At 33.1% G+C, this 26,895-nt stretch overlaps 3 protein-coding genes across 4 annotated transcripts; all 3 read right to left on the bottom strand.

Moving 5' to 3' along the window:
- Positions 1-997: 997 nt before the first annotated feature.
- Positions 998-6,530, bottom strand: LOC107777964 (secretory carrier-associated membrane protein 1). The gene is made up of 13 exons (XM_016598142.2): positions 5,803-6,530; positions 4,621-4,680; positions 3,608-3,718; positions 3,445-3,507; positions 3,180-3,213; positions 2,940-3,062; positions 2,403-2,465; positions 2,222-2,315; positions 2,059-2,104; positions 1,902-1,969; positions 1,701-1,749; positions 1,453-1,518; positions 998-1,369 (listed from the first exon to the last, which is right to left on the bottom strand). Exons 1-13 carry the CDS (start codon positions 5,863-5,865, stop codon positions 1,283-1,285), a joined length of 927 nt encoding a protein of 308 aa, XP_016453628.2. The 5' UTR covers positions 5,866-6,530; the 3' UTR covers positions 998-1,282.
- Positions 6,531-7,368: 838 nt separating this feature from the next.
- LOC107777955 (putative cinnamyl alcohol dehydrogenase 6) lies at positions 7,369-16,307 on the bottom strand. The gene is made up of 7 exons (XM_075219941.1): positions 16,261-16,307; positions 15,960-16,136; positions 15,452-15,565; positions 13,540-13,767; positions 9,242-9,530; positions 8,098-8,251; positions 7,369-7,731 (listed from the first exon to the last, which is right to left on the bottom strand). Exons 1-7 carry the CDS (start codon positions 16,290-16,292, stop codon positions 7,523-7,525), a joined length of 1,203 nt encoding a protein of 400 aa, XP_075076042.1. The 5' UTR covers positions 16,293-16,307; the 3' UTR covers positions 7,369-7,522.
- On the bottom strand, positions 16,259-26,528 carry LOC107790163 (protein STRUBBELIG-RECEPTOR FAMILY 3). 2 transcript variants are annotated; one of them, XM_075219939.1, is made up of 17 exons: positions 26,412-26,528; positions 25,863-26,054; positions 24,832-24,961; positions 24,679-24,750; positions 24,496-24,561; positions 24,239-24,310; positions 24,090-24,161; positions 23,928-23,999; positions 23,785-23,850; positions 23,620-23,685; positions 21,880-22,256; positions 20,873-21,267; positions 19,767-20,035; positions 19,121-19,259; positions 18,480-18,616; positions 18,232-18,388; positions 16,259-16,954 (listed from the first exon to the last, which is right to left on the bottom strand). In XM_075219939.1, the coding sequence occupies exons 2-17, from the start codon at positions 25,966-25,968 to the stop codon at positions 16,856-16,858; spliced, it is 2,295 nt and encodes a 764-aa protein (XP_075076040.1). In that variant the 5' UTR covers positions 25,969-26,054; positions 26,412-26,528; the 3' UTR covers positions 16,259-16,855. The 2 variants fall into 2 exon arrangements, with proteins under 2 accessions (XP_075076040.1, XP_075076041.1); XM_075219940.1 differs by having other exon boundaries at positions 24,496-24,586; positions 26,412-26,514.
- Between the last annotated feature and the right edge of the window lie 367 nt (positions 26,529-26,895).

Here is a 26,895-nt window from a genome sequence, read left to right as displayed (position 1 = left end):
AATAACCTCAATTATGTCCCTATTAAACTAATTCTCTGTAATTCCTTCGTATCACCAATTCAACAACTAATCAATTTTATCATAAAAGCCCGTATCTAATACTACTCCCTATAATTAAAGACCAAACTAAATCCCAATATTATAATGGAAGAGTTAAACAATATAAAACTAAAATTCACGTTGCTAGTTTCTTGTTACAACTCTTTGATGCCAAATAGAGCACTTTTTATTCAAGAAAAACAACGGGTGCGTCTTGTTCTGATGGGCTTTGGCCTCATAAGTTGCTTTATTTCTTTCTTTTTTTAATTGTTCGCTAAATGACCAATTTGTCCTCAGATTAAATTATGGGGTATTACAATTAAACTCCGTCTCTTTTTCTTTCACTTAAAACTCTCTTATTGAGAAACTGTCGTTAGAATTTATATTTCTTTCTCATTTAAAAAGGAAAAAAAAAAAAAGAAAGAAAAGGGAAACAAGATCTGCTAGGGGAAATTGTCACTGGATTATTTGAATTGTTAATTGATAAATTATCAACAATTAATTAAAAGATGTTCACGTAGGTCCCCAACCGGATCGCAATTTTTTTTAAAATAATTTTCTACTCTTTTTTTTCCTTGTTTTCTTCAGAATTTTCACTTTTGATAATTTTACCATAATGTAAGAACACCATCTACTTGAAGGGAGCCATAGCCCAATGGAAAAAATTACAGTCATGAGACCATCTCCCTTAGCGCAATGTAGAAGTTGCCGCCATAGGATCATAAGGTCACGAGATCAGGAGTTCACCTCTAGCAAAAAATACAAGGTAAGAACGATAGATCCAATGTATTCCTGTCCTTTTCCGGACACTGCAATATAGTGGGAATTCAGTGCACCGTATTACGCGTATGAACATCATCTACTCTTCCTCTACTGCATGCCGTTGCTCGACAAGAAATGTCCCTGCTCCTCCAAGCACAATGAGCAGCAAACCAACAGACAACAAAAACTCACAGTAGAGCAGTTCAATGATTTTGTATACTTAGCATAAGGTGATAATGTTCTAAGAGTAAGAAGATCCCCAGAGACAGATAGGAAATGTTTCCAATTTAACATCAAATTTCTCAAAATGCTCGTGATTATACGTACAAATACATCTTCAGTATAGCCGGCACTGACTTCACTATGTACTTCAGAAATCACATTTCCAGCGCTCAAGTATGATATATGGTGTGAGAAGAACGCAATCAAAGAATTCAACAGTCCAAAGCTCAAAAAACTTCCTGCTTTTGCTCCTATGGTGTCATAGTGCTGCCATCATCGTTGATCTTGCAGCCTCTTTCTTCATTTCAGCAGCTTTTCCACTTCCTCGGAAATACATGTAGACTTGCTGCACATTGCACAACACGCGGAAAGATGTTCAGGTAAGAGAAAACAGCAAAAGCAATGAGATAGAAGGGCAGATGTTTCAACCTGAATAACCCATATGCTGATTAGTGATTCAAGACAGAAGAATGCAAACCCGATGAAGTAGAATACCTGCAAGTAAAAAGAAGATTTCCATTTATGGCGGGAAAAGAATTACTCATCAGATTCTCTGAAAGTCAGTAACAAGTCAATGAAACGTCTAAAAGAATTTGTTAAGAAGTCAAGAACTTAAGAAGACAACCATGCGACTAAATTCCAGTTCAAGCAAAATTTTAGACAGCAAAGAAGCTTACCCCAACCAAACCATTCCAGCCTAAAAGATCAATTGCAGGCAAGATACCACTGTTAAACAAGGGAATGAAAAAGAATTAGTCATATAATATTCAGTACAAAGATATAGCTAAAACTTATACATATAACTCAAAGCATGAGATCAGCCAGGAATTTCATTGTACCAGCACCACTGACTGTCCCTATATGACAAAGCAACTTACGCTAAAGATTTCCCCTTGAAGAAGATTGGAGGTGCCACAGCAGCAATGATGCAGAATCCGATGTGAAACTACAAGATGAATATAAACAATCAGTATTGTTCTCAAAAATCAGCTCTAAAAAGGATGAAAAAAACTAAAAAGGGTGATGTAACATTACGAGATAACATAAGAAGAACCACCCAAACTTCAGTGCACTATCCGTCCTGCAAACAGAATGGAAATAATGAAGTAGACTTCTTGCGAGGTAGAAGAGCATTATCAAATAAATAGATAGGTAATGTAAAAGTTATTTCCCACAATGAGGGAACACAAAAGAGTACCTCATTGCACGATAAAGAGGACGATACCACAACACATAGGCTCCTGGGACACCCGATATTAAGTAGATAATAGCAAGAAGCCAGATAGTTATACCTACAATGACAAAAAAGAAAGTTAGCTGGTTAATTTTCACTTTAAGGATAAAAGAATTAATTGTAGAAGGACGAGTTCAGCAGCAACCTTGTCCTTTGATCCAGGCTACAGTGACTGCTATAAGGTTCCATAGAAGACAGGCTGCCAAACCTGCAACTCAACATACTCAAATTAAATGAATAAGTGCATTAACTAGAGAGACAAATTAAAAGAAAATCGTCTGATTTAACAATTAAAAATCATATACCATGTCCTAAAACATTTCTAATAAATTATGTAGCAATGTTCCCCCATTCTCTAGTATCTCCAATTGGAGTGGCAGTTTTAAGATACAGATTCTTTTAGAAAAATTACTTGCATTTTTGGGATATTTTAGAGCCACAATCAAGCGTCATTTTGGTAATATGCACTAACAAATTTGTTGCCTGAAATTGGTTTTGAGATTTAGAAATCTAAAATGGAAATGCACTAAAACCGTATACAATGTTTTGTTTAAAATAAACCCAACCTACTAGAATAAGTAGGAAGAGTTATTAGCATGCATCTCAACCTCCAATAGCTATGTAAAGTAAAACGTTGAAGAATATTTGCAGAAATATCAGATAGGGATTAGATTAAACATACCCAACAATGTAGTGAACGCAACATACTGCAAATTTTGTAGATGGATTGGAATTTCATTTGCGATATCATGATGAATGATGGGGAAGAAAGGTGGCCAATTCTTTTCCTCTATGACAATCCCAGCTGTAGGGTAAAACAGAAACAAAATCAGCTCACACGTAAAGAAAGCAGCAAACAGATGCTTAATTTAGTTCATATTTACAAAAAAAAAAGAAGGTATATGATACAGTCAAGAACTACCTCTTGCTATAGCATCTTCCCTCCTTTTCAGTTCCTAAATGAGACCAAAAAAACTGACAATTAATATAGTGTATAAAATGCCGAAAGACAAATATAGTCAACAGTCAACACCATTCATTTTTAAAAAAAACTAATACAAGGAATCTTATAAACTATAACAAAACATTTCTCTATATAATGACAAAAAAAAAAGTCAACTTGTTTCATATGTAGCCTAAGCAAAAGCATGATATAAGTAACCACAATAGAGTGTAAACAAGCCTACCTGTTCTTTTTTCCTCAGTTCAGCTTCTTTAGCTTGAAGTTCTTTCTCTTTATTCTTCAGATCCTGAGATGTTATAAAAAGTACTTAGTGCTCGAGAAAACACCAGTACTGTGGTCAAGCAAAAAAAATTGTATAAATGTTAAAGTTAACTATTCTCTTTCACCTTTGAATTATCAAGAGGGATGTCAACAGTTGCACCACGATCATAGTCAGCAGGTTCATGAGGAAGAGGTGAAAGCCTTGAGTTTGTAGCAGGGGCAACACTTACAGGATTCTGGAGATTTAGCGAGTAAAATAATGCATAAGCAAGATAATACATGATTGGTACGGAAGATCAGAAGAGGACGTGCACATCCACATTCTCACTAGTTCAAGAATCAAAGATCAAGCATCGCATTAATATGACGAAAGAAATGGAAATAAAGACTCAAGTCCAACTTTAACATGATTAATGGAATTTTGTTCCATTTTTATCAGAGTTCAAATTATACTAAATCAGTAAGCAGAAACTCATTGCAGTCCTAAAATTAGGCTATGGGCAGAGGACAATGTGGAGGACAAAAAAACAGCCTTCTTCTTGAGGTAGTGTGGGTAGATATTCACTATTTGGAACCACTTAACTGATTGTGGCATTCACTATTACTATAAAATCAATTTAAATATTTGAAAACAGTTCCTATTGGACGATGAGGACATTCTTGGCTCTGATATTCTAGGTCCACTGTTTCTTTCTAGGTGATGGGGGTCCGTTCACCAAACAAAACCCTTAGCCTCTGCCTTTTTGATAATGATCTTAATGTCTTTTCATGATTTTCAAGATCTTTATTCATTTACAGTTCTCAGATTTGCAGGTACTACTTTTTTCTCACTTTTTTTGACGTTCTTTCCTTTCTGGGGTGTACAAAAATGTTCTGTACCACTTCATTTCTATACATCTTTCACAACTTTTAAAAATTCAAAATCACTAAACTATGTCTAAGTTCTAACTAACTTTTCGACCATTATCCTAATATCTTCAATTATCACTAAATATAATATATAAATGAAATTAACATGTTAAACTCACTGCCTCATCAAACGGCTCCATATAAAGTGGGACAGAGAGAGTATTGGTTTTGAGCAGCTCGTAGTTTCAAAATGAGAAAATAAAAATTATGAAGCAAGGAATAAGCTTACCATCATATAAAATGGACCGCCACCATAATTTGATTGACTCTTTCCTCGAGCTCCTTCGTCCTTAAGAAAAAGGGGGAGATTATCTTATGAAGACAATTATCTAGAATGCACAAAACTAATCATGTAGGTCACATTAATAAGCATATGCCAAAATTTTAGAGAACCATTACACCAAATATGTTCTTTCTGAGACTGCAACACATTAACGACTTTAGTATTCAAATAATCAAAATATAAACTCAACAGAATAAGAATTGTGATTCTTTCCCTGGCCTTTAACAAAGCAGCTCAATAACATATAAATTCTCTTTATATCGCAAGCAAAATCATTCCATACACTAAAATGTAACAAAATAATCCAATTATCACCAATATTTTAGTTAGCCAATGCACTCCGACTCGTGCAATTCTTAGTCAAAATCAAGTTACAGCTCAATTCTACATTATGTATTATACAATATGAATTGAGAGCAAGCCAGTTCATTGAAATTAAATTAGCTCCTAATCCTAAAGAACAAAACCCCCACAGAATCTTTCAGTATATTCTCCAGTTGATTAATGCTAAACAAGAAGAATTTGTAAAGGGAAACCAAAAACATTCACAGATCCGGAAATTGGACCAAACAAATAAACAGAAATCAACCCCAATATCCTCTTCAACAAGTACATCGTTTCTAAGTCAGGGAGCGGATGTAGAGTCTGACTTAGCTTTGGCTCGAGTACTGTATATATGTCTAACAATTCACTAAAAAATTAAAAATAATAAATTTTGAACCTAATAAATCGAATGGGCTATGGTAAAATCGCAAACTCATAATATTCAAATCCTGGATCAGTCTCTGTTTCTAACACGAAAAACAAAAGATACACCAACAAAAAGAATCTGAAAACCCCACCAAACAAAATCCCGAACCCGAACCCCAACCCATAATGTGGCAAAACCCCGAACTAGAACCCATAATATGGCAAATCCCGAACCCGAATCCAAATCTTTGATACGTTTCTGTTTCTAACACAAAAAACAAAAACCCACCAACAAATAAAATCTGAAAAACCCCCACCAACAAAACCCCACATTTTCCTTCAAAACTAGAAATCAAACCCACACGAATTCATCCAAATTACAGAGGGGAAAATACATAAACAAAAAGGAAGCAGAAAAGAGTTTATCTATGAAATTACCGAAAAAGGGTTCATTTCTTGTTCTTCATCAAAGGGATTGTCATTGTAATAACGTCCAGCCATCACCAAAAAAAAGTGCAAATGTGGAGAGATCTAGAAATGGGGTTTTGAAGGTAAAATCTTGAAGATGTAGGGGTTTAGATTTTGGGGGAGGATAGATCCAATTATGTATTTATCACAATGAATTGATGTGCTGTAACAGATTTATTTGTTTGTTCCTTTATGTGAAAGCAAGTTGTAATTTTACTTTCCCTTTGGGGAAATTCATGTGATAGAAAAGAAAAGGCATGTGAGAAGTTATTCCCGATGGGATAGAAGAGAGAGAAATCTTGGGAGTGTTTATGTAGGTTTTGGAGGATTAGTTGATAATTGGTGCTACAAAATTAGAATACTTTTGGGGGTGAAGATGGGTTCTTGAGTCATTCTCAGTAATTCTTCTTTCAACAACAATGACATAGTTTCAAAATTGGTTTGCACACAATTGGATTATTCCACCGGATAAGTGCATTCTTTCATCTAACTCCCCATCGAGAACTTAGATATATTACAAGTCTATTGAATTGTATGTTAAGTAATTACATGATTTACCCGTATACATGGTTTAGTGATGGTATATTATCAATTGAATGGACGAAATTGCCCCTATGGGGAGAATACATCTATAAATAGCAGGATATGAGGCAAAGGAAAGCATGCGTATTATGTCCGTTATTCTCACTTCCTCTTCTAAATCTGTCTAATTCCTTATTTCCGTTCATATTTCTTTCTTCAGTTGTTTTGCAATTTCCTTTTATTGCTTATATTCTAAGTTATAATTATTGAGATCAATATAGTACAAAAACACCTTAGTGTTTGTGATGAGAAATAATTGGTCATAATAAATACTTAGAATTCGGGATGGACTGTTTAGTGAATTTTACTGCCTTCCCCAAAGACAATAACGCGTTAGACTCTTTAGGCGCGATTTAATTAATCTTACCTTCTTAAACTCGGGTGCGCATTTCATGCGACCCAAATCCAAATCCCAAAACATTGAAATAAAAATGTGTTCCGGATTACGAGTGCATTTCATGTGACGCAATCCAAAGACATGTTTTTAAACAATGTTCACATTCTTTTTTAAAAAAAATATAATAATAAAAGTGGTAAAGAGTTAAAACTTGCACAAGAGCGCATAATTGTATAAAATCAGATAAACAAGCCGAATATGACAGTTGAGCGACCGTGCTAGAACCACGGAATTCGGGAATGCCTAACACCTTCTCCCGGGTTAACAGAATTCCTTATCCGGATTTCTGGTTCGCAGACTGTAATATGGAGTCATTCTTTCCTCGATTCGGGATTAAATTGGTGACTTGGGACACCCTAAATCTCCCAAGTGGCGACTCTGAAATAAATAAACAAATCCCGTTTCGATTGTCCTTTAATTGGAAAAAACTCCTTGTACCCTCGCGGCGACGGAAAAAGGAGATGTGACAATGGTTTCTAAATTGATCATTTACGAACAATTTATATGGCTCGATAGGATAGGTATGTTTCTTCTCAAGACTTTTCCCTCACAAGAAGTGATAAAAATGTTCGGCCAAATCAATAAGTAATACTTCTGAAATACAAGTTCAGGGAATTGGATTAAAATGAGACGTAAAAAAAAATGATCGGATTAAAAAACTAAGAAAATGATGTGGAGTAATTATTTAGTGAAAACATTTCTTAAATGACCCTAAACGTAAAGATTAGATGATTGACCAGCAATGTCAATGACAAAACGGTACTTAACATCATTTTTTGCAAGTCTATCAAGTCCTTCATCGATTTGATGAGTGGTGATAATCTCTATGTCACTCAAGATGTTATACTTTCCACATAAATCCATCATTTCTTGTGTCTCTTCTATGCTTCCTATCATGCTTCCTTTCACATTTCTCTTCCCTGCAAAATCAATTAACCTCCTTTAATTTACTTGTCAATAAATTACTCCTATATTTTTACACCATTAGAAGAATAAGCCTTTTTAAATACGAAATCTTAAAAATAAAACAACTTATATTTACAACAAGTAAATATAAAAAAACTGAATATCTTGAAAAGCGATTATTAGAAAAATGCAAGAAAATTTTATTTAATTTTTCGAGCGAAAGAATTTGAAATTGTGCTTAAATGACTTTTCTTTTGAAAAATTTACTGCAACCAACATGAAGAAATTTCAATATTATTGTTGGAAAAACTACACACATATAGTTGCATTGCATGTTTATTGAAAAATTGAGTGGAGATTGTGATGATATAAAATTTTACCAAAAATCATAGGAAAAGCAGGCAAATCAATTGGCTTTTCTGGTGCTCCAACAATTACTAGAGTTCCATTTACTTTTAGAAGCTCTAAGTAAATCCCAAGTGAGTGATTGGCTGCCACTGTATCCAAAATAAAGTCTAGAGTCCTTTTCCTTTCCTGCATTTAAGCAGAATGAATGCAAAATATAATTTTAGAAGTTGTAAATTTTTATTATCTAACAGAATTAAGTAGAGACAATGAAGATTATTCACTGAAAATATTTTTGTGCGCTATCAATCAAACAAATGAAGTGTTAGAAACCTTCACAACCCATTCAATCTTTTATTGATTCCTTCATTAAATATTTATATGTTAAATACAGAAAAACATATTTTTTGTTGAATAATAAAATAGAAAATAATTAACTATTTCAATGAGCATTAAGTATGACAAAAATTAATATTCTAGGAAATGATTTTATTTTTTCGAAATATCTTTTGAAAAAAAGTACTTTTGTATTTGGTTAGAGGGTGAAAAATATTCTTCAAAAAAAAAAATTTAATGAAGAGTGATAATAATGTCAAAAATCAAATAGAGTTTTGATGAAATTTTTCAAGATAGATTGAGGTATTATGTCAATATTAGTTGGAGAGTGATATGAAGTTAAAGTCGAGATAATTATGAAGTGACTTTAGTGTAAAAGTGGGAGAAATGATTTTCCTCCATTAATATTTTCTTACAATTGAATACCAGAAAATAACTTACTATTTTCTTATACCAAAAAAACGAATATCAAGAGTTTGTGGTGAGTTAGATAGGATCCCTCCACCTTTAACCAAAGATCTCAAGTTTGAACCCCAAGTGTATAAAAAATCCTAAATAAAGAGCGTTTCCCCCTTTCATAGGCCTTACGCGGCACAAATCCGAATTAATCAATACCCCAATACGAGTACCGACATCGGGGGAGTTGGGTTTTACTTTTAGCCCGTGCCAGAAACTATTTATATTCAGTGAACGAAAAGTATATAAATTTTTTATATGTAACATACAGAATGTGTGTGTATATATATAAAATATTTTTCGACTATTATTTTGAGAGCGACTATACGATGTCATTTTCCCGAACAAAAAATACCAAAAACTTGCAGTAGGAAGGAGAGCACAAACCTGGATTTGTTTAGGATTAGTGCTTAGTATAAAATCATCAGCACCTAAGTTGTGTTTAGCTTCTTGTTCTTTGGATGGAGATGTACTAATGACAGTAACATGATGTCCAAATGCTTTCCCAAATTTCACAGCAACATGTCCAAGTCCACCTAGACCAATAACCCCTATTCTTTTACCTTGTGTTTTCACCAAGTTATTGTCTTTCAATGGACTATAAACTGTTATTCCTGCACATAGTAATGGTGCTGCTCTATCCATTGCCAAATTATCTGGTATACGTACCACGTACCTTCATTTGTATTTAATTAGAACTTTTATAGTATCAAGTAATCGAGAGGAATATGTCTTAATACAGCTCTCTAAAATATGAGATTTGCAATATTGAAGAGTTACCTACTACAACAAGATGACATGATGGTGTCAAATTTTCTTACGCATAACACTGTATGTAAATTATATTCATTTTATAATACCCCAAATTTGACTATTTCAACAAAATCTTAAATCTATATATATATTAAAGCTACAAAGTTTGCCTTCTCATTTAGCCAAGTGGCAACCTATTAAAAATACACATGGCAACTTAATTTATTAAAACCTCAAGTTGTAATAGCCTGATTTTTCGGCCATTACACAATCAATCATCCCAAATTTATTGCTTCTGTTTTGTAAAGTTTTTATTATTTATCTATCTCTCTCTATATATTAAAGCAAGAAAGTTATCATATATAATTGACATTATGGTTAAACGAAGTGGCAAGCTAATAAATGTCAATAATATATGGTAACTTTATTTTATATTTGACTATTTTAGTTAAACACAAATATAATATATATATATATATATATATATATATATATATATATATATATATATATATATATATACGGAATTTGAATTAAAAGATAATTTTGAATTTATAGATAAAGTTCTAAAATTCTAATTTAAATTAAAAATAAAATTTATAATTTTTTTATCATGTTATTATACTTAATTTGGTTAATGCTCATATGCAATCGTATTATGAACTTTTATTATTTTTTCGAATTATTTAAATACTACTTCGCCTCTAGCAAAAAAAAATTACTCCATATAACTATAAAACACTTTCACGTTTAAAATCCTATAAGTATATTTGAAACACTGTAACTAGATTTGAATAAAACGAAATTCTTTTAAAATAAATGTAATATTTAGGGTACACGTGTATGTTTATCTAAATAACAAAAAAGAGTTTACAAAACCAAATAAAAGTTTACTTATATATATAATAAAGTAAACATACATGCTGGAGAAAGAAACATCACAAAATATTAAAAATAAAAAAAAAGTTGTTTCTTTTTTCTTCTTGAAGAATATTTGTTTGAAGAGTCAATTTACATAAATGGACATCAAACAAATAACAAAACTTTGGCTATACAATTGCTATCATTAATTTCAATTTAGCACATTCAAGGAATTGAAGGATATAAGTTGAAACCCCTTCATTTAGCTCTAGTCAAGCCAATATTGTAAGGGTATAATATTTTTTTCGTTGAAGAATATTAGTTTTGAATCATTAGATTATGTGAAAGTTCTTTTTTTCAAACTCAACAAGAGAGAAATTGGTCTCTAATTGATAGTTTCTATAGCGACTTTTAAGTGTAACAAAGAATATATATAAAGAAAAAATTGGTATGACGTGAATATTTTTTTTAAATTGTAAATAAATTATTCAAAAAAGCTCTTTACTATTTTTAATTCAAGGATAATAAAAAGATAAGATAATTAGTAGAGAGTTTTAAAATTATTATAATAGAAGTTATATCATGGATAAACTAAAAAAACCGAAATCTTATGGAATATTTATATAATATCCGGCCATATGTATTGTTTACTTTTTATAGCTAATATAAATAGATGATATACCGACAATACACAATTATACACATATTATATAAAGATTATATATAAATTACACATCATTTAAATTTTTAATTTAAGTGGTCGGGTGAGCACCTATTTAGGCTAATTAGAGAAAGCCAAAAGAAAAATATGAAATAATTTCAACCAAAGACTAAAAATATAATTAAAGTTCATATGTAGATAATTTTTATTAAAACTCATCCTTTTATAGTGAAATAAATTAATTTTTTGTAACAAAAGAAATAATGACATAAAAATAAGATAAAAGAAAATAAATATTGAAAAAAATGTTAGAAAGATCTAAAAATAAGAAATAAAAGATGACAATTTATTTCTTCTTATGTTTCATCTTTATTGAGTATAAAAAATTTGAAAGTTAATCTCATCGATTTCAAATATATTTTTTTCAACTCAAATACATAGATTATAAGATAAGGATATCTTAGAATATTTTTTTAAATTTACATTATGTGTCATTTTTAACAAATTACTATTACTAATAAACTGATATGATATTCGAATTTGAATTGGAATGCAATTTGAGTAGTTTGCATTGAGGTTAACCCAAGTATGGTGTCGAAAAATAAACTACTTGACAATTTTAAGACAATATATGCAATGTTTTATAATAATAATCAACTAATTTAACATTTAATGGTTCAAAGAACAAATTTTTTGTATATATACGGTATTAAAAATTCAAATTTTGGGGCTAGAGATATCGATAAACTTAAAGTGGAATCATACTGAAATAAATCTAGCCAAAGAATCATTTAAATTTTTAGATAGCCGATTAAAGTGAATTTTAAATTAAGGATAATATCTTCACTTGCATCATTATAAAGATAATCATTATTAAAATATATAAAGTTTTAGAAATTAAAATTTCAAAATAGAAATATATATATATATATATATATATATAAAGTTTTAGAAATTGAAATTTCAAAATAGAAATAATTTTTGAAAGATAAAATCATACCAAATAAGAGTTCAAGTCGTAGTATAAGAGTCACGTCGTAATCAAAGAATAGTTTACATCGTGTCAACTTTTGCGCTTTGCCATAAATATGAGTTATTATTTCACGTGGTGGCTATTTTTAGGTTCCAATGACACCTATGAGAATAGTGCAAAAATAAAATTATCACTACGAGAATTGAGAAAATGTTAGTCTTTTTCATGTAGTGTTTCTTAATTAATATCTGACGTTATCTATAATTATTTAGAAGGTATAAATGTTAAGGTTATTTACATATAATTCAAATAACTCAGATATTTAATATGGTTAATGTCAAATATCAAAATGGAGAAAAAAATTCACTAGCTAAAGAATTTTTTATATTTTTAGATAGCCAACTAAAATGAGTTTTGAATTAAGAATAATATTTTCAATTACATTATTATAAAATGATTATTATTGAAAATAATGTTTTAAAAACTGAAAATTTAAGAAAGAAATATTTTTTAAGAGATAGCAATACACCAAATAAGAGTACAAGTAGTAGTAAAAGAGTTAAGTCTTATCCAAAGAGTCATTCATTGTCTTAACATTTGATTGTTTTACCATAAATATGAGTTATTATTTTGCTTTCTGACTATTTTTAGGATTCAATGACACCGGCAAGAATGGTATCAAAAAAAGAAAAATAGAAGAAATGATTAATTTTTTCATGTAGTTAATATCCAATGATTATTTATATTTATTGAAAAAGTGTAAATTTTAAGATTATTTACATACAATCAAAATGACTTAAATATTTGACATGATTAGTGCCCGCGCATCTGCGCGGGGTACTAATACTAGTTTCATAATTAAGATAGGTAGGTAACAGCCTACACAGGTAGATTTACAATGTCGGCTTCATTATCGAGAAAAAAAATGTTAATTAATAATATGTATTTGTGCACTAAATTTGCTAGTGTGGAGTGTAGTAATACTCTGTACTCACTAATTTAAAATTTTAAATCCACCTATGAAGGGTAGGGGGACGTACATCTACTTATATAATCTCATAGACTTAGGGATAGTTTGGCCATAAAAAATATTTCTTTTTTTCGATTTTTTTTTTTTACTTTTTTTTAAATTAGTGTTTGGCCATAAAAATTCCAAATTTTACTTAATGTTAAGTTTTGAAATTTTTTGGAATTTGAAAAACTCCAAAGAGTTATTTAAAATTGGGAGTTTTTTCTATTATTCTTCTCCTTCATTCTTATTTAAAAACGCTTTCTACTTTTGCTCCAAGGATGTATATCTAATTGAACCTCATTGATTTCATAATTATTTTTTCTTCTTTATTTTCTTTATAATTATGTGCTAGTTAACTCGTGATCTTTCGCTCTTGTATCAATATATATAACTTAAACTCATAAACAGCACAAGAATGATATTACCTGTGATCAGCAACTAGCATATTGGAATAGCCACCATAAGTGATGGTACCATCCCAAAAAATGCCATTATAAGTGAATTGGACTTGGTCACAATAGTTCTCTTGGGAGTCCTTACAATACTCACACTTCAAACATGTTGCTGCCAAACAACCTACCCCTACTCTATCTCCATTCTTGAATTTTGTCACATTGCTTCCCACTTTTGTTATAATCCCAGTTATCTCATGCCTTCAAGAAAAAGAAAAAAATACATTTTTATTTGAATTTGATAGTTACTAATGCTCATCTCATTAAAGGGCAGCGCAGTGCACGAAGCTCTTACTATACGCGGGGTTTGGGAAAGGGCTGGACCGCAAAGGTCTATTGTACGCAACCTTACACTGCATTTCTGCAAGAGGTTGTTTTCACGGCTCGAACCTGTGACCTCCTGGTCACATGGCAGCAACTTTACCAGTTACGCCAATGCTCCATTTCCCAAATGCTCATCCCATTGCAGGTCATTTTTTTTTGTGGGTAATCTGTTTGATATTGCTCTGTGCTCATAAAAAAACATACTCATTTACGGGTCGATTCAAAGTATTTCGTGGCTAAAGCTAAATGTTGAGGAGAGGCTTTCAATTTAATTATTAAAGCTAAATATTTTTATTTGAAACTTATCCTTCTAACTTTTTGAGATAAAAAATTAGTAATTATTTTTTTGTAATAAAATTTTTCCTTTTTTTTTTGTTGAGTTTGGAGTAATCAAATTCGCATTTTCTAGTTAATATTTTAAATTCCAAAAATGACAAAAAAAAGTATATATCATTAAAGCATATATTTTAAACTGATAATTTCAGATTAAGGAAAGATAACAGATAAATTATGGAAGTTGGTAACTTAAAATCAAAATAAATTCATAAGAGAGCTTTTTGTTTCTAATTACCTCGTTCAATGATTGTCAATATTTAGCTAAAGAATTGTTTAAACTCTAAATCCAAGGAATACCCAAAAAAAACTCTGAAAATTGAATACAATTTGATAGTACGTTGAGGAGAAAAAATAAAAATAGAAGAGGAATGAGAGGCTAAGAAAATAAAGAGCTTTTCTTTTGTTTATGTTTTTTTTTCTTTCTATCGTCTCCAGAAAACAAAGAGCCAAATTTAGAAGCTTTATTTTTATATTTTCTACTCCCTCATGTCCACTTTAAATGATTTTTTTAGCCTTTTTTTTGTGGCCCATAATATTTAATTTTTTCAAATATCAAGAAGGAATTAACTTTCTTATTTCTAAAGTTTCTCCCGGAGTAAAAAGAGTAGGAGTAGTTTGTTATATTTTCAATGAGTAAATTAAGGTTAATATGATCAATTTTATTGTTAATTAATGTTAAAAGATGAATTCCTTAATATATGTGAAAAGAACCAAAAAATCAATTAAAGTGGACCAAGGCCGACTATAGGGTCAAGCGTCTAAAGCAAATGCTTGAGGCCCCAAAATTTGGGGGGCCTCATTTTTTTTTTAATACCAAAAATAATTAATTCTTGAAATTTGAAAAAATCACTTATTTTGGACCACAAGAAAAAAGCCAAAAAATTACTTATTTTGGACTGAAGGAAGTATTATTTTTGGGGCCTAAAGCAACCGCTTCATTTATTGTAGTATAAGCCTATAAGGTTAGAGCGCAGATTCTGAGAAAGAAAATAAAGTCACATGACATATCTCAATGCAACCACACAACAAAACATGCGAAATCTAGTAGTACGTAATATTGAGTCCAAATGAATTATTTTAGAGCTCCAATTCTTATTTATTTTCTTTTGGCGATTGAATTTCTTATTTTTGTATCTCCGAAGTATGATAATTGTCCTATTAACATGCAGGATATCATTTTCAGAATAGGTAAAGATAGAATTAGCTCGAGAAATAAGATAACTACCCAGGCACGACAGGGTACATAGTAATGCCCCAATCGTTCTTCACATGATGAAGATCCGTATGACACATGCCACAATACAAGATCCTAATGCTCACATCATTCTCACCATTTTCTCTGGTAAATTTCACCCAAAAAAAAAAAAAAAAGATTAGTAACTCGAAAAAAAAAAGATTGGTAACTACTATCACAAGTTAAATTATACTATTAGTATTGTAGAAAATATTTACACCGCCAGCATAACATAAAGAGTATTATCACTTTTAGCCTCCGTCAGAAACTATTTATATCTGATAGCCGAAAAAGTATATAAAATTTGTATAATTTTTGTATATAACATACAGAATGTGTATATATATATACACAAACAAAATATACAAATATTATACACTTTTTCGGCTATTATTTTTACAGCGGGTATACAGTTTATATTTTTCCATAACATAACCTAAATCCAACAATTCATACAAAGGATAAGAAAATGCCCAAAAAAGGGGTAAATATTATTTACCTTCTCTTGAAGGTAAAAGGTGTGATCTTGCCAGAAGAATCATGAGCTGCCCAACCAGAAACACTTTGTGTGTGATTTGGTGTTGTTTGAGCCATATTTCTGAGAAAAAATGCTCTGTCTTTTTTGGGAGAATGAACAGCAGATGAATGAATATATGTGATAAGTGACAAGGCTCCCCTTTATGTAAAAGCAAAAAAAAAAAAAACTTATTAAAAATCATTTGGTTGGCAGCTAGCTACAGTAGGTTAGAATTTAAGACACATTAAATAGGTCCAGCTAGGTTGAGAAAAACAGGTCTCACCATTTAATGTCACGTTCATTCTTGCTCCTCATTCTATGTAAAGACGATCTACAGCGAGTTCTACGAGTCCAACTGAACTTACTGCATTCGACTCGAACTATGTATACATACACAAGTTTAAAATGAATATGTATAATATGATCATACTCATTCTGAATCTACGTTATTGGCATGCGCCGCAACAAGTGCATGAGAAAGAATGAAGAGATCCATGTACAACCAAATGATATTGTACATGTACAACAAAATATACTACTTCAGAACTCAGGAAACACTCCTACACTTACTAACAACAAAATTATAATAGTTGTCAAACAATGGGATATGTTTATCCTAAATGATATGATGCAAAAATTTGACAAGATTGGGACGAGCAAGCTGTGTTGTTAGCAGGGCACTAAGTTTCCTGTGTTGTTTCTTTCGAGAATCGCGCTTCCTGATTGCCTTTTGTTTCAGTATGAAGTTGTATTAGCAGGGTAGCCTGCAACCTCGTTTCTTTGGTCCGAGTATCCGAGCTCACTTCACAAAACAAATAATCTTCAAATCTTGTTAGGAACTAACCAGCTGAATTTCTAGCATGAATGTCTAATTCAAATCATAATTCGCCATGCAATCTATTGTTAGGTTCTCTTTTTATCATTTGAATGAGGTCCTGAACAACTTCTGACATTGGTGGTCTGAATTCTGGCTCATGCTGCACAAAGATTCAAACTTTAGGTAAAGTAAAAAATGTGAGGGCAAACCTATTCAACAACTAAATCTTAGAAATTTCTGCTAGGATGAGTGCACCTCCCTCTCTCTTTCCCCTCATATATGCACACTTGATTTTGACAAGAACACAATGGTAGACGATCTTAAGAAAATTCCTACTCCCGACAAAGCAGGGAAATAAAAGAAGGCAAAGAAACTATCTATGTTGCACCTACAAGATTCAAATTGGAATACAGTGTGGTATTACCATCCCTTTCAAACACCTGTTTCTGAACTTAATATTTTATCGAAGTCGAAAACAAAAGATGGCGACCCTTTACCAACTACATTGATCGTTCCACCTCCAACATGTAATTATTGTAACAATATCCCCAAGTAACACAGTGATACTAAGTTTGTACTACAGTCATTAAAAGAGGTAAGAAGTAGAAAATGATTTTAAATAGAAAAGAATTTAATCAATCAATTAACTATGTCTTAACAGAAAATTAGTTTAGGTCAGTTATATGAATCCTTTATTTCCCTTTCGATGTATTCAAGCCCACTTTATATAAGAAGAAAAGCATGATAGATAACATTTTAACTTTTAAACATAATAATAGATGAAAATTACAAAAAGAGTGTGGTAATATTTAAAAGGTTATTGGGTATTGTGAAAGTTCAGTTTGGTTTTTGTTGCCGGAAAGATGTTATTCTGATTTTTTAGAAACATTTTTGTTGAAGTTGTTTTTGTTTACAGAGACATGCCCAAATAATTTCAAACGAATGGCAAATCTCTAACAGGTTGGAATCTTTCACTTAGCAGTTGAGGTAGTAAAGGAAGTAAGGTTGAAAATGACTTATTCTCAGTTTTCATCCTCCTACAAAAGTTGTAATGTAGTGAAAATGTTAACATGGTCGGACAAAGAAAAATGAAAAGCTACGCAAATCTTTTCTTTTCTCTTGTTATTGTAGTTAATGCACAAAGGTGAGAAAAAACTCTCAATTTTTTTCTCAAAATCCAATCTTCTGTTTTCTCCTTGTGACAAAGAAGCTATCAATGTTATATATGTACATTGTCCCTTTCACTTTGTATTTAAGATATTTTACGAAGGAATACAGAAATGGGTTGGCTGATACTTAATTGGCACAGACCAGAGGAATTTATACCCTGATTCCTCTGCTCTTTGAGATTAAGGACAGCTAAGACTATTGTCATCCACTCAGGGCTTAGACAATGCAGAGTAATAATTCAGATAAAGGCATAACATAATAACTCACCTGAACACAGCGAGAAATTATGTCAGCGAAGTGTGATAATGATTTAATGGGGTATTTTCCATTGAGAGAAGGATCAACCATCTTTGTCAAGGCATCAATATCGTGTAGCTGAGGGATTGCCCATCTGACCAAGAACTGCTCTCCTCGAGTCCTTGTCCTAATATGATATGCAATGCAGGTGTGTTATTCTCCGCTAAGAAAAGAGGCACAACTAAATTATCTCAACAGGATGCAGACGAGTTCTTTACCGATCAAATGACATTCTGCCTGTTAATAGTTCTAACATCACTACGCCAAAACTGTAAACATCACTTTGGGAAGTATAAATCCCTGACTCAAATTCTGGAGCACTGTAGCCATAGGTTGTGAGAAGTTGTCCCGACAACTGAAAAATCAGTATAATGTCAAACTTGATAGAGTTTTTGACATACCTCAAACTTAACGCAAAAGTAATAAAACACATAAGATTAAGAAGACTGCTTTATAAAAAGAACAATAAATAATGACAAGGTAACAAGACCGATAATCCACATGCACATTGCGAGAAGAGCACCTTCACCATTTGTATTTACTGCTTTTTGAAATATAAATGAGAAATAATGAGGTCCTTCAAGGAAGTTAGGCAAATTTTCCGTTTCTGATAACCTAATAAAGAAATACCAATATAGTGAACCAGCAATATTTGGCTAGTCTAGTGAACTAACTCCTCCGTTTCCAAATTTACAGGAAAAAGGTGTTAAGACTTCTGAGGTTCACCCTATCCAACGTCTTGTTGAAAGCACTTTGACCATCACTACTGTACTGTTTCTTTTTTAGTACATAGGGGAAAATTAATAATCCGAGGAATATTCCATCCTTTCTACTTCAGAACATTAGGATAGCAAGTTACCTGACTCGTAGCACCAGACGATAGCAATGGAGCTAAACCACAATCTGAAACATGTACTGCCAACTCATCATCAAGCAGAAGATTGGCCGATTTGAAGTTTCTGTGAATAATAGGTGGCTCGCAGACTTCATGGAGGTACCTGCATTCCATCAAAACAAGAATGGCTAATTCAAATATGCTATAGGTCACTTTTTCATGTAAATCTAAAGATAAGATTCAAACTACTTAGCAATGCTACCCAATTAATTTTAATTTTCTTCATTTTTTCTTGGACATGCGGAAGCAAAGAAAGGAGTAGCAACAAGCAAATAACAGCTACATCTGACATTTTATATTTAGTGAAGACTATTCCAGGTCATCGTTTTGTGGCTTTCTATCATGCAATATGCACAACACAAGAAAGTTATGGACTAAAATGAGCTTGTGATTGACTTCGTCACTATACCACAACCAATTTATTGTTTATATTTTTAATAAGTAACACTGATTTATCATCTAGAATCATCGGAAGTACTTATTATAGGTACGCCCTCAAAAATTCTTCACCCATTACAATTTTAAGTAGGAGCTTATACACACATACAATGCGCTCGCACACACGCGTATGTGCATAAATATTAAATGTGTGTATTGTTATTTGACTCACTCCAAAGCTCTTGCAGCTCCAAGAGCCATCCTGATTCGAGTATTCCACGAAAGTTGTTTCTTAAATTCATCGTCAGAATGAAGTGCATCCTGTAGTGTCCCATTAGTGCAATACTCATGGACCAGAAGCCTTTGACCATGCTCTGCACAATACCCCATCAGCTCAACAACATTAGCATGACGAATTATGTCGATGTTGTTTACTAGGTCAAGAAACTCGTCCTTTTGTTGACTGCAAACTCTTTTGTCAAGCTTTTTGACAGCAAGCAACTGCATAAGGATCCAAAAGGAGCACGTGTCAGAAGCAAAATGTTGAAACCACTTGAATGCTGTGGTGCACAGTGCAAGAGAAGGAAGAGAAGTAAGATTTGCATGCCAGAGAAATCCATATAGTACACCCCAAATAATTATATAGAGGAAACAACACGCTCATACATATAGTTTGTTATTTAGAATTATGACCAGAAAAAGATGCAGCTGCATCTCGCTGATCCTCTTACTAAGAGATGGACAAAAATAAGGTTAGAAAAACATACTCGAACACTAATACAGCTATAAGGTTGATTTTCATTTTAAAAATCTTAAAATATAGTTATAGGACAACATTTCGTCAACTATGTTGGTCACTGGAAGAAATTACCACATGAAGATTAACTTGGGACAAGAAGGAAAAGAAAAAAACTGGAAGGATCCTAAAGGGAAAATAGTGCAATTATTGCATCCTTGAGCGGGTGTTAACTAGCTAAAGAAATGTCAGAAACAAGAATATCAGATACAATAGGTAGAATTCCTTTAACAGATGTTCCTTGGTTTAGGGAATGCTATAGTAAAGGATACAGGAAAATGATGTTCCACAGCAAAACCCTACTGGTATCACAACCATTTGTAATAATTTTAGTGCTAAAACGCCGAAGCACTCTACCAATGTATATACTGACTAGAGTTTAGGAGGCTACTTTGATACTACTGGACGATAAATAGCAGTCAGGAATGGAGAATTACAAAAAGTTAGCAGTCTAGACTCTAGACAATCTAGTGGGAGTAGGAAACCACAGTTAATAAATTGGTGCATCATAATAAATACATGCCGATTGAAAGTTATAGTACCTTTCCATTCGGAAGCTCTGCTCTGTATACACTACCAAGCATTCCTGATCCCAACAGATTATCTTGAGAAAAGCTATTGGTATATTGCTGAAGTGATGCAATTGTGTAAGATTTCACAAAAGTTAGTGGAACCGGCCTGGTTAGAGGCTTCACTGTGGTATCTTCAGCAGGTACAATTGGCTTGACAATAACTCTCTCGTGTGGAAGAGTTGGCAGAGGAGGATGTGGAGGTGGTGGCATCAAATCAATATCAAATCTGCTAGGGTTCATATCATTATTATCCTTCTTTGGCAGTGCACTCGTGGTTAGCACATTTACCTCCTGCTCATGCGGTGGCTTCAGAATGGGAGCCGGTCTTCTTGGTTGTTTTTCTTTTGGCTTCACAACTAGAGGAGCTGTTTAACACATAAGAAGCCGACTTATCACTAAACAGTAGAAGGTTAAACTTTGAGATTCACAAACTTTTTAGTTTTAAATGCCGCACAACAGAATTCCAAACTCATGAAGATTCTAGGAGGGCATTTCAAATTACAATAGAAGAGCATTTGACAGATATCATAAACTTGGGTATTCACACCAGAATTAGAATCTAATCCTAGCGGAGCGGAGACATAAACACTATGATTTCTTCCCATATGTCCAAGCCTTGGTGGATAGAGTTACCTGGTACCTATTGGTACCTATTGCTGGTGGGAGGTAGCAGGTATCTCGTGGAATTAGTCGAGGTGCGTGCAAGCTAATCCGGATACCACAGTTATTAAAAAAATACAACAACAACAAATCCAGTGAAATCCCACAAGTGGAGTCTTGGGAGGGTAGTGTGTACACAGACCTTACCCCTACCCTTGGGAGATAGAGAGGCTGTTTCCGAAAGACCCTCGGCTCGAGAGGATGAATAGAAACAAAAAAGGTTATTAAAAAAATAATGATTATTAATTTAAATACAAACATCAATCCACATCAAATGGAATCATGAAATAACAATAGATATTGAGTAATTGTAGCACCTTTCTCTATGTCACGGCCAGGTTGGACTAATGAACCACTATCTCCGGGATTCTCTCTGGCACCCACATAAGGAGCTATTTCATGTTGTTTGGGGGTTCTTTGAGTTTCATGCCATTTCCTGAGGCACCTCGGCAGAATGAGCAGGATCGCTAAAACCAATATTATAAATGTCAAAACTGCTGCAATTGATATCCAGACCACCCTTTTAACAGATAAAGACTTTTTGCTTCCTGTTGAACTTGACTCTGCAGATGCTGCTGGTGGTGTCTGTGCTGAAGTTGGAGACCCAGAAAAGGGTGGCGCAGAAAGAGGTGTTATTGATGAATTTGGTGGAGGTAAAGGAGCAATACTACCGTCGAAAGGATTTCCATCTTTTCTGCATGAAAACAAAAAGCAGCAAGCAAACAACAACATCAGTCGTCACTAATCATAAACAACAGAGCATGTATAAGATGGTCACAAAATGATCCAACAACTGATACATCCAGAGGCGGATCTAGGATTTATAGTCCATGAGTGCACTACTAAAAAAAATGAGGAAAAATGTATTAAGTGGGAATTGATCTCTATTCCTCTTGGTAATTAACACATCCTTTAGCCAAGTGAATCATTCACCTTTCTTGAAGCATAGGTAGCAACCGTTAATATTATACCAATTTTAGAAAATGTGTACATAAAATATCCAATTTTGCGGAGAGACCATGAGTTCATGTGCCCCATATTTTTGCCTATAAATCCGACCCTGGATACATCCATCCTTGCATGGAACAAATATGTGTTCCACTGAATGAATAAGATTGCCTGACTTCCATGTAATTTTGGCCTGCCCAAAGTTAAGGGCTCAGTATATGATTAAGGCGAGTGACCTAACTTGAGCTGAGTTCTGGCCACCATGGAATATGAACTTAAATTAAGAACAGTTTAGTCAATGCGCCAACTTGCTAAACTAAATAATTTGCAATTTTGTTTATTTTGAAAGGGAATATCATACCTTGGCTGTTGCATGTTTTCATATGCATATCGTACTCTGCTTTCCGTGTATCTATATGTATATCTGTTGTCTAGTTATTGTGTCTGTATGAGTTGCTTACTTCCAATTTTGAGAGACTGACCATACGACATAATCATGAATTCAAATGACATGCTTATCAGGATTGTTCTTTTCATTTTCAGGTCAATTTCTTATTTTGTAATTCTTAAGTTTACTCATTGAGCTGTCACTTATGGGACTACACTGGGTATGTTGTTGTTATTGTTGTACTCAATGAGCTGTCATTTATGCTAAGGGCAATTGTGGGATTCATATCCATGTCAGACATTAAGCCTATATTGCTGGTCATTTTGTACGAAATGCTCTTGCAGCATACAACCACACCCATTTTATTAAGTTCGATTTCAGCAACTTGTAAACAAGAATTTTCTTGAAATGGGTTACTTTTTATGTGCTCAAGGTTTTTAAGGGAGGCATTGAGAGAGAAAGGTTACATAAGTGGTTGTAACCACTGACAAGTAACAAGACCTTATCAGAATTTCCACGGTTTCGACCTACGTGTCTTCTATGATTCTATATCTTCTCTTTTGGGATATGTTACATGTCAGATAGTATTTCCAACAAAAGACAAGGGGCACGAAATTGTTATACCTGGCCAAGTTTGCATTGTAATGTGCAAGCTGTTGACTCAACATAAAAACTGAAAGCACAAAATGAGTATATGAAAGCAGAAAATGAATGTACTTACTTGAAATTGGGAATAGAGAACAACTTCTGAGGTATGGGCCCAGAAAACAGGTTGTTTTCCACATTTCTAGAAAGGGAACAGGGAGGGTGGAGATATGTTAGTAAGATATCATCGTTCTATATAAATGAAAATAATATTCGAGTCAAATGTAGTTTGGAAGAGTACAAATCTGCAAGCGGAAGATCCTGCAAAACATCCAGAGTTCCAGAAAGCTGATTATTCTGCAAATGTCTGGAAATAAAGAAGTTTAGCTTTATCATGTAGACCAATGTTATAAACCAAGTGTATAATAAGGTTGAATTACTTACAGAGTAGCCAAGGAAGACAAACTTCCTAGCGATGGTGGCAATGATCCACTTAAACTGTTACCTGACAAATCACTGTTAAAAGATAAATAGGCAAACCAATTATGCATATGGCAAAAAAAAACTAAATGAAAGAACAGAAATGCTTTTGTTTAGCTGTCGTACAGATTGACCAAAGCCGTGAGGCCGTGAAACGAATCAGGAATTCCTCCAGTCAAATGGTTGCCATTAAGAGACCTGACACACAGAGAAATACCTTATCAGATTCTTTACAAATCAAGTAACTATTAATTTACACTAAAAGTGAAACTTACATAGCTGAAAGTTGACTCAGGTAAGATAAAGAAGTAGGGATACTTCCAGTGAACTCGTTAGCTGAAAGAAAACTGCCCAAGGTAAATATTGTCAACTTTTTGCTCAGTAAGTAAAGCTAGTTTTCTCAAACTAGTTACATCAATGTGTCCTCTTACGCCGTCTTTTTTTTTTTTGGTGTGTGTGTGTGTGTGTGTGTGTGTTTTTTTTGGGGGGGGGCGGGGGGTTGTTCCTTCATAGGTCAAATGGTAGAACTTACATATTCTGCAAGGTAACTGGCAGAATGGACGGAATGCTTCCGCCGATATGGTTGTTGCTCAGATCTCTGCCACAAGAGATAGCCACAATTTCTGCTCACATTTCATTACAGTAGACTACCACTAAATGGAAACATTCTCATAACATGAAATGTTTTGACCTAGGAGATAAACGAGAAGCTTACAATGTTTTGAGAGAAGAAAATGAGCCTAAATTATCCCCTAGTTCACCACCCAAGTTAGCAGCATTGAGTCGACTGGAAATGACATGAGAAGTAGGATTAGCATTTCAGTTCCAAATATCTATGAAATGTTGCGGCAAAATGGAAAGTCCTTACATCGTTACTATATTTGTATTTTCGCATATGACCCCTTGCCAAAGTCCATTACATGGGTCTCCACCAACAGTACCCCAGCCCGGAAGGGACGGCGATCCCAGAGCAGCATATAAGCCATTAATTGCAGCAACTTGACCAATAGAAAAAAGAAACTTTCGGTAAGGAAATTCCAAACATAAAGAAGAAAGTGCAGAAACTGATCCATGAAACCATATGAAAATTTAGAATCCAATCAAATTACAAAAGGTAAATGCAAACTTCCCTCAGAGGCAATTAACAGATCAATAGGCGCAAAAGCTGCCAGTCCTCAACTTTGCAAACCCAATAAAATGTCAGGACAGTGGGAGTAAAGGCACAAATTTTATTTTCCAAAACGTAAGCAGTGGTGGAGCTAAGTAGAGGGAAGGGGATTCAATTCAAATTCATTGAAGACTTAAACTTTGCAAATAGGGCAAAAATGAATTCTTTGGTTACATATAAATTGTTGAATTCCCTTGAGAAAAAGTCTAGTAAAGTGGCAAAAGGGGTCAAAAATTGCTTTAAGTCATTGGCACACATAATCATACATAAGAACCTTCAGTCACTTGAGTTCAAATTAAGCTAGCGTTTGGCCATAGATTCCCAAATTTGTTTTGAAAAATCTGATTTGGATGAAATTTGGTTTGAAGATGAAAATGAGTTTGGAGATATTTTTCAAAACATATTTCCCAACTTTATTTTGGAAAAACATGTATATAATTCCCAAGTTTTGGTATTTTGGCCCAAAATCAGCAATTGGGGTGATTTTGGGGTTTGGAATTTGGGGTTTTGCCAAAATATGGACAAAATTTATGGCGAAACATGAGTTTGCCAAATAAATCCCAAATTTAGTTTGGCAAAACTCATGGCCAAATGGAGCACTAGCTTAGATAATTACATAGTCAGGCATAATCAGCATTGCACAAAACATGAAATTGGAAATTCACCTTGATCATGAGAATTTAAATAAGAAATAATAAATATTAAATACTCCACGATCGTTGGTGACTTACCATCTCCAGGGTCAGTTTCATCTGAATGTTGAACAGCAAAAACTAATAGAATCCACACCAAAATCTCCAAATTCAAGCAGCACACAACAAATCTCTTCTCATCCATTGGCCCAAAAATACAATCTTTTTCTTTAAACTACTCGTTCTCTGGAAAAATACTTTGCATAGCCAATTATACATAAAATTTCCAATCTGCAATACCAATAAAAGGACATTGAAAATACAAACCTAAACCAAAAAGATTAGAAAAAATAATCAATGACTCACAAATAACAAATGGGTATCTAAAAAGAACGTAAAAGAATCAAAAAAACAAATTCTTGAGGGGGAAAAAACTAAACTTTTTAGACTTCAGCAAGGAAAAGTATAGAACAAGAAGAAAAACCCACCAAAGATTCAGTGAATTATGAGGAAATAACGAGGGGGGGGGGGGGGCACAAAAAAAAAACAGACGCTTTTACACTGAATTAAGCAAAACAAAGAGGAAAATGAAGTTTACATAAAAGTAAGCAGTGATTAAGGACCCAATTAATGTGAGATTAGTCTTACCTTTGTAATTGCTGAAAAAAGAAAAGAGTAAAAAGCTAAGCTTTAGAAAGTTGCAGAGAGACACTGAAACTTTTCTTCGTCTTTTCCCGGTGAGTGAGTGAGTGAGTGAGAGAGTGAGTGGAAGTCGTAGATAATCTGATTTTGAGTCACTTTTAGGAGGTAAATTTCAATACCACGCGCGATAGGAATGCGTGATACTTCTCTCTTCTTATGTTTCTTCTCTCTTTTCCTCTTCCTACATTCTTTCTCAGATTAATTAGACGACAATTATAATACATATATTATTATTTGTCTAAAATTTTCCACCTCCGATTTATTTTAAATGTAATTTTAATTTTAGTCCAAAATGAAACTTTGCTCAATTAAGAAGTCTTTCAAAAGTCACTGTTCATTTTGAGGAGAGATAAATTGTAATCTAATCAAATAGCCTTTATAATTAATATTATTAAATAATTTTATCTAATAAATATATTTGCATAGGAAA

The sequence above is a fragment of the Nicotiana tabacum genome, chromosome 8, assembly GCF_000715075.1.
Source record: "Nicotiana tabacum cultivar K326 chromosome 8, ASM71507v2, whole genome shotgun sequence".
NCBI classification, from domain to species: domain Eukaryota; kingdom Viridiplantae; phylum Streptophyta; class Magnoliopsida; order Solanales; family Solanaceae; genus Nicotiana; species Nicotiana tabacum.
This window is presented reverse-complemented; position numbering and strand designations above follow the sequence as displayed.